Below are 7,854 nucleotides of genomic sequence, written 5' to 3'. Positions count from 1 at the left end.
CCTGGTTAGAGTTCTTCTAACTAGCCTTAAGCTCTTTATCTATCATCTATCTAAATCACCATCTAAGCTTCATAGTGGAAGCGTATGGATGGACAAAGCCTTCCTTGTATCAACTCGTTTGAAATTAAAGTAGTTTCTGTTATTCTCACATTTGCTATGTATTATTTACTCCTTACTCAAATTCCATCCACAGTCATGTATAATTTTTACATTGTATTAAAGCCTAGGGGACTCTAAGGAGTGAAAAGTACGTGAGAGGCAAGGGCTTCAACAACGAAGAGAAGAAATGTCGTCTATAACTTCATGTAGCTGTGTTGGTGTATCAAGTGGTGGTGGTGGTGTTCGATAATCCAAATACTAAGGATTTGCACCTCAACCTTTAGTGAAGACAAGTTAGATGGTACAAACTACATTGTGTGGAAGTTTAAAATTACAACTATCCTTGATTCTTATGAGCTTCTAGAGACAGTGTTGGAGACTAACCCAAAACCACAACCCACCCTCAACCCATCAAATTCGAGTGTTATGACTCCTCAAAATGCAGATCTTCTACGAGCTTGGAAATGAAGGAGCACAAATGCATTGTGTGCCTTAGTTACAAGTTGTTCTAAGAGTGTTTTGACCTTGATTCAACGTACAACCAAGGCATTAGAGGCTTGAAACATACTAAGGAGTCCTTATGAATTGTGAAATCAAACAAGGATTTAAAACCTAGAGAATCAACTAGTAGTAGAGAAGTTTGCTGAATGAGAGATAGCTGAAGGATTTATCACTCGGATGAAAAATCTGTATGACATGATGTGGCTGGCACTGGGATACAAAAGACTAGTGAGGAGCTAGCTCAAAGGTGTCTTTAAATTTGTTCACTAAAGTTTTATGGATTGGTAATTGCCCTAAACACTCAGGTGAGATCCCAAGCTTTGATGTTTGAGGAATTTTGTGCACTACTAAAATGAAGAAGGAATTGTGGCTTAAAGCCCAAGAAGGTAGCAATGCTGGAGATGATGCATTCTCCGCCAATGTAAAAAGCAAAGGTGGTTCCTCTACGAATGGTGACAAAAAGAAAAAGGGTGATCAAAAAAACTTTAAAGGAGATTAGGCGTCAAGGCATGAGGTTCTGGGATGTCGGTTCATGGACGTTGTAGGTGGGCATGATGCTTTTTGATTGGGTGGATGCCGTTTGGATTGGGAAGGGGTGGGCACGGGTGCAAGCCCTTTTCTTGAACGGGCAGGTGTCGACACAGGTGCTGTCTAGATCGTGAGTGAACGAGTGCGAGTGCATGTCCTTTTCTCTGCCATGAGTGTGAGTTGTCGAGGGGGATTGGTAGGTTGACACATGGCACCTCCTGCAAACATTTTGAAAATAGATGTAGTTCATATTGGTCAATCACAATGGATCATTCATGAATATGAGCTTAAAAGTACTTGTGACACAAAAGCATGTCCGAGCAAGAAAGCAAGCAAATGAAGCTAAGGTACTCCGAGCACTCTTTCGAGCCAATTTTTGGAGGGGTGGTGGGGAGCTGGGGCCGAGCGGGCGGGGTTCTTGTTGGCCCAGGGAGAAGTTCAGTGCTAAGCTGCAGAAACAAACTAGCCTTAGGGCTAGCTGGTTGGCTTACTGTGCTTAGCTCGTATCTTTCGCTGGTCCTTTCATGGGGAGACTGCCTTCCGTGCAGTTTCATGGGACCAAAGTGATATTTCCTAAGAGCAGAGGCGGTCTTAGGTCTAGAATCATCCTTCCAGCAAAAGGCATCCCGGCTAGTTTTTCAAGTGATTAAGCGGTTGGATGAGACTCAGCCCTGGAGCATCATTTTTAGGTCGTGGATCAAGGGAAGCGAAGCTGCAGATGGCGTTTGGGGTGATGCCGAGACCTGGGATGTATTACTCTACAAGAAGGGGGTGGTCATAATCAAGATCAAATGCTCACAAGCTGCACAGTGGATTGTGGATGCTTGGAGAGAAATTCCAGAATCTCTGAGATGGGTGGAGTCCCCATTGCAAGGGTCTGATGCCTCCCTTGATCGGATGTGTTGTTTGGATCCGGTCGGAACCTTTCTAAGATGAGTTTACTACAGTTTGTGTAGAGCACAGGAGGTCTAAGTCTCTATACGACAAAGGAGTCAAGCCATAGAGAGATGTATGGGACCAAGAAGAAATGGATTTTTTGGGGATCAAGGACATAGCTCAATGGATTGATAGAGGAGGAAAAGAGCCGTTTAGATGTTGTCTTAACAAAGTAAAAAGAGAATTAGCCTACGGCCTTTCATAGCAGGGAAAGAGGTATGCTGCAGTGGTTAGAAGCCAAGAACGACCAAAGCGCTGACTTTATGGGCTATGATGATAGATGGATTGCCAAAGTGAAGGAGGTCTAGAAACAACAGGATCCCATGAGCAAACTTAAAACGTGGAAGAGAAGATTTAGAAGAGCGTGGCTCTTTACCAGTTCCTTTGAACTCCACTTAATGTTATAGAGGGTGCTGGCTGGGAAGCTCCCCAGCAAAATGGAATGAGGTTTATGAATAATGCCCTCGTATGCCCCTTTAGCAAAATGGAAGATGAAACTCTGATGTATATTACGTGGGATTGTAGGGAAGTACGTAAATGTTGGAAACACGTGATGAATACGACGGAGAAAATTGGATTGCATCAAAAGATAGGATGGAAACAAGCTTTGTTGGGTAATAGAGAGAATCTAAATGATGTGTCCTATAAGGTTTGGGCAGTGATTTGCACTATGAGATCAGTGTGGCTGTGCAAGATGCAACCTTGTTTGGTAGAAGGAATAATGCTGTCCTGTTAGATTTTGTTTTGTCTTAGCTGCATGCTGAAGTATTTGTAAATTTTGGCTTATTGGGTAAAAAAGAACCAACCTTTAAGGTGGTGAAGGAATTGTTTGTAAAGTTGACCTCATCTCTTTAGAGATGTTGTAATTATATTAATATAGTTACTCCTGGCATTTAAAAAAACAAGAAAAGCTTACATATAACAAATTAATAAAGACATAAAAAGACATGTCATAGCAGTTTATCGAGTCCTCATACAACGACAACACGCAGAACAGGAGGAATGGCATGCAGAGACATGGAGGACTTCGTACTCAAGGAGTCCCAATTTTGGCATAGACGGAGTGGGAGCAGCAGCAAGGTACCGTAAGCACAATATGTTGTCACATTGATATGCAAATTTCAACTTTCATCCTTTCTCATTGTAACATCTTACAGTGTGTCACAGAAAGGGCCAAGGTCCCCTGACTTCAGTCACAGACAGACAAGGCAGCCCTCACGGATAGATGGTCGGCCCAATCTGCCTTGGGCCCCAGAGGAGCTGAGAGTGAAAGCAGGAGGGTCCTGCACTGTATGGGACTTTATGGACTTGATAAAGGCATGTGGCAGACACAAGGATCTAAGCAAAGGGCACAGGGTACATGCTGAGATTCTCAGAACAGGGTTGCTTGAAAGGGATGCTTATATTGGGACTTCCCTAGTCCGAATGTATGCCAAGTGTGGAACACTTGCAAAAGCTCAAGAGGTGTTTGATGGCCTTCCAATACGGAATGAGGCCTCTTGGAATGCGCTAATTGCTGGATATGTGGACCATGGGCTCGCTGAGGAAGCTCTCAACTGCCTTGGATGGATGCGAAGTGAGGGCTTCTCTCCGAATGCAGTCACATTTGTATGCATCTTGAAAGCTTGCGGCAGCATAGGGGCAATCGAGAAGGGAGAGGAAATACATGCAGAGGTTCGCAGGTTGGGCTTATTGCGATATCCTAGTGTTGTGCTCGGCACTGCATTGGTAACGATGTATGCTAAGTGCAAGGCACTAGCAAAAGCTCAAGAAGTGTTTGATGGACTTCCAACACGGGATGCAGCCTCTTGGAATGCACTAATCACTGGATATGCCCAGCATGGGCTCGGTGAGGAAGCTCTAACCCGGCTTGGACAGATGAGGGATGCAGGCTTCTCCCCAAATGCAGTCACCTTTGTATCCATTTTGAAAGCTTGTGGCAGCATAGGAGCAATTGAGAAGGGTAAAGAGACACATGCTGAGGTCCGCAGGCTGGGGTTATTGGAAAATCATAATATAGTGCTTAGCACTGCATTGGTGGACATGTATTCCAAGTGTGGTGCACTTGACAAAGCACAAGAGGTATTTGATGGGCTTCCAGTACGGAATGCAGTTTCTTGGACCGCATTAATCACTGGTTATGCTCAGCATGGGCTTGGTGAGGAAGCTTTGAGCTGCTTTGAGAGGATGCAAGAGGAGGGCTTCTCCCCAGATGCAACCACTTTTGCATGCATTTTGAAAGCTTATGGAAGCATGGGAGCAACTGAGAAGGGCGAAGAGATACATGCAGAGGTCTGCAGGCTGGGGCTATTAGAAAATCATGATATTGTGCTTGGCACTGCATTGCTGGACATGTATGCCAAGGGCGGTGCACTTTACAAAGCTCAACAAGTGTTTGATGGACTTCCAGTGCGCAATGCAGTCTCTTGGACTGCTCTAATCACTGGTTATGCCCAGCATGGGCTCGCTGAGGAAGCTCTGAACTGCTTTGGACGGATGCGACACGAAGGCTTCTCCCCAGACACAGCCACCTTTGTATGCATTTTGAAAGCTTGTGGTAGCATAGGAGCAACGGGCAAGGGCGAAGAAATACATGCGGAGGTTCGCAGGCTGGGCTTACTGGAGAATCACAGTATTGTGTTAGGCACTGCATTGGTGGACATGTATGCCAAGTGTGGTGCACTTGCTAAAGCACAAGAAGTGTTTGATGGGCTTCCAGCAAGGGATACAGTTGCTTGGAATGCACTCATGGCTGGATATGCTTGGCTTGGTAAAGCTGAAAGGGTTTTCAACTTATTCAGCAATATGAGAGGAGAATGTATAGAGCCCAGTGGTGCCACCCTGACTGTTTTGCTTACTGCTTGCAGTCATGCAGGTCTAGTGGAGGAGGGGCAAATGTACTTTGATTTTATGAGCACTGTCTACCGCATCAGCCCAAGTTCAGAACAACATACTTGTCTGGTTGATCTTTTCAGCCGTGCAGGTCACTTTGACAAGGCAATAAGCATGATTGAGGATGCACCGGATTCGGATTTATGGTTTGCTCTGTCAGATTCTTGTCAAAACTGGGTGAATGTGGAGCTTGGGAGATCAGCATTTGAGCATGCATTACAGTTGGATGATAATAATGCTGCAGCATATTATTATGTCTGCATGAGTAATACATATGCAGCTGCTGGCATGTGGGATGATGCACACAAGGTTGAGGCTTTGAGAACAGAAAATGGAGCATGGAAGATACCGGGATGCTGTTGGTGGACTGATGCTAGTGGGAATGTACATTCATTTACTGTGGGGGATAAGAGCCATCCTCTGAGCAATTGTATGTATGCAAAGCTAAATGACATTGCCCAAATTTTGCGGCTGGAAGGGTATTCCCCAGATTTGCATTGGATGTCGCAAGCCATAATGGATGATGGAAGGGAAGATGTGCTATGTGGGCATAGTAAGTTGGGCATTGCATGTGCTTTCACCTAAAGGTACACATATAGATGCCAGAAAAACATATGCATTGGTGACTGTTATTTTGTTACCTCACTTTATTCAAAGATGGAGAACTGCATAACTCAGGTCAAAGTTGCAAATCATATTCACATTTGTGAGGGTGGAAAATGTATTGTGAGCATTACTGGTGATGGTAGTACAATGCAAAGCTTTCCTTTCACTCCAAATGGTGTTGCTGGTTCAGAAGAACAAGCAAAGCAGATCAGATGAGGATGAAAATTGCAGGATGAACGCTTTGATAATGCTGAAGTTCAACAGTCCAATTTAACAACAAAGCTTTCATGATGAGTTATGGAGCAATTTTTTTTGTTAGCATTATCCTGCAAGGGCAAGGCTACTATGATGATCATAGTGGTGTGGTAGTTCATTGGTTCTACAGATCACATCCAAATAACTAGAGCTTTATTGTACACATAGTAAAAAACTGAGTCAAAGTGAATCACTGTGACAAGGGATGAATCTGCACTTCCAAAATGTGTTGAGGTGGAGACCTGTATGGAGCAAAGATGCTTGACCCTGGTTGCAATACTTTCTGCCCGCAGAGAACAGATCACAGCTGCTTTTCTGCCACCCTTGTGTCATTCAGTTGTGAATGACAAAACCTGGATAGCCTGCTTGGGTAACACCAACAAAGGTTGTGTGAGGGTGGAGGGAGGAGGCAACTGAAGGTGGAGGAAGAGTCGCATAGGCAATGTTGCCACAGACAGCAGGTGCAATGTAGAGGAGCAACTCGTGTCTGGACCAGTTCTCATGGAAAAACGTTTGCCCCAGCCAATGAAAAAGGAGCTAGGATTTGCTCTAGTTTTCCTTCGTGAATATCAATTTTTGGAAGGTCTCATTGTTGGAGATCAATGCTCCACCCCTTGGGTAATTATGTAGGTAATAGCTGACTCTATTTTTGCAAGCCCCCCATATGAGAACACATTTATGGGCGGCACATTACTTGGTAGGCCTTGAGAGGTTTCAACACTCGATGGTGGTTGAGTGTGGTCAAATAGCTTGAGGAAAACCCTAGAGAGGGTTGGCACATTACCAACCGGGGTACATGCATGTGGAGTCATTACTACACTAGGCTCTTATTTGGAGGGTCTATTGCAGTGTGGCTTTTTCGGGAGACTTGTAATGAAGCAAATTAGCCACATTGTTCACTCACCTTTACTAAAATAAACCATGTAAATACCTTAGCCATGATGGTACTAGGGTTTACTATAAAAAGGCAAGAAGTGCTAATATAGGTATCTTTTGGACACTTACATTAATTTGAGGAGATCTCTTGTCCATCACCATCTTGGGGTGAGTAACAAGCTTTGTTTTTTGTATTTTGATTTCAGCTTCCATGGCTACGTTGTGCTATGGTATAATGAAAGATGTCTATGGCATGGCCATAATTGAAGCATTTCATGTTATTTTTTGTTATTTTTTTAGTTCAGTTCATTAGTTTTTTTGTTGATTTCCATGGTAAAATAGGCTTCTTTACATTGGTATTAGAGCAATAGTTTAGATCCAGTCAGAAGTCATTTTCATGCATTAGATTTAGTTGCAGTGACTAGGAAGTAAAAACCGCAGTTAAAATTTAGTCACAGGAGTTGGTTCTTCCATAACCATGGCCAGACATGGAGATCAATCACAAACTAAGACCAAGATGGAGGTTCTTGGTATGAACCAGTGGATATGGCGGGCTTTAGCTATTTTGGTAGATTGTGACCAAATTTTCAACCAAAATTTGGGGCAAGATGGACAAAATGAAGGCTACAGGCTTTCATGGAGACCAAACTTGAGTTACTTTTGGAGAATAGGGTTTTTTTTTCCTCTCTTCAAGCTTCCTTTCATGGATTCCATGGAAAAATGCTCTTACCTTGATTCTATGGCTTTTATCCTACAAAGGTACTCCATAACAAGCTTCTTTATCAAGTAAGCTTGCCAACAAGCACCATTTATAGTGGTTTTGTTGATGGTCTTTCCTGTCAACATTTCACAAAAATTTGGATGACAAATGGGGTGGTGATGGAGGAGATTCATCACCAGCAGCTTTATAATTCTTAGAATTTGCAATCTCATCCTCTAATTCGACAAGAATTGCTGTAGCCTGGCCAACGAGGAGTGAAATCCAACATGGAGCAAGCTCATAATGGAGAATCTTGGTCTATTTGAGGAGGAATTGAAGCCATTCTTGTCAAAGGGTTCTTCATCAACAATATACTTCAACTCCAAGTACAAGAGGTATTATCAATCATCTTTAATCTCTCTTGAATATCCTATTGCTGAGCTTATCCAATTGATGGAAAG

The 7,854-nt window shown here is 43.4% G+C and overlaps 1 protein-coding gene across 1 annotated transcript; it reads left to right on the top strand.

Annotated features, from left to right (window-relative positions):
- Nucleotides 1–1,239: 1,239 nt before the first annotated feature.
- Nucleotides 1,240–6,956, top strand: LOC148013840 (pentatricopeptide repeat-containing protein At2g27610-like). Its single transcript, XM_087666637.1, has 2 exons — nucleotides 1,240–3,144; nucleotides 3,232–6,956. Exons 1-2 carry the CDS (start codon nucleotides 3,067–3,069, stop codon nucleotides 5,539–5,541), a joined length of 2,388 nt encoding a protein of 795 aa, XP_087522763.1. The 5' UTR covers nucleotides 1,240–3,066; the 3' UTR covers nucleotides 5,542–6,956.
- The last annotated feature ends 898 nt before the right edge of the window (nucleotides 6,957–7,854 follow it).

Source organism: Lygodium microphyllum, chromosome 25, assembly GCF_053477565.2.
Source record: "Lygodium microphyllum isolate KBCC chromosome 25, Lygodium_microphyllum_v1.1.10, whole genome shotgun sequence".
NCBI lineage: Eukaryota > Viridiplantae > Streptophyta > Polypodiopsida > Schizaeales > Lygodiaceae > Lygodium > Lygodium microphyllum.
This window is presented reverse-complemented; position numbering and strand designations above follow the sequence as displayed.

Coding starts and splice junctions, on each gene's coding strand:
- LOC148013840 (XM_087666637.1), top strand. CDS start 3,067: ATGGCATGCAGAGACATGGAGGACTTCGTACTCAAGGAGTCCCAATTT. Junction 3,145..3,231: donor GGAGTGGGAGCAGCAGCAAG/GTACCGTAAGCA, acceptor AGTGTGTCACAG/AAAGGGCCAAGGTCCCCTGA.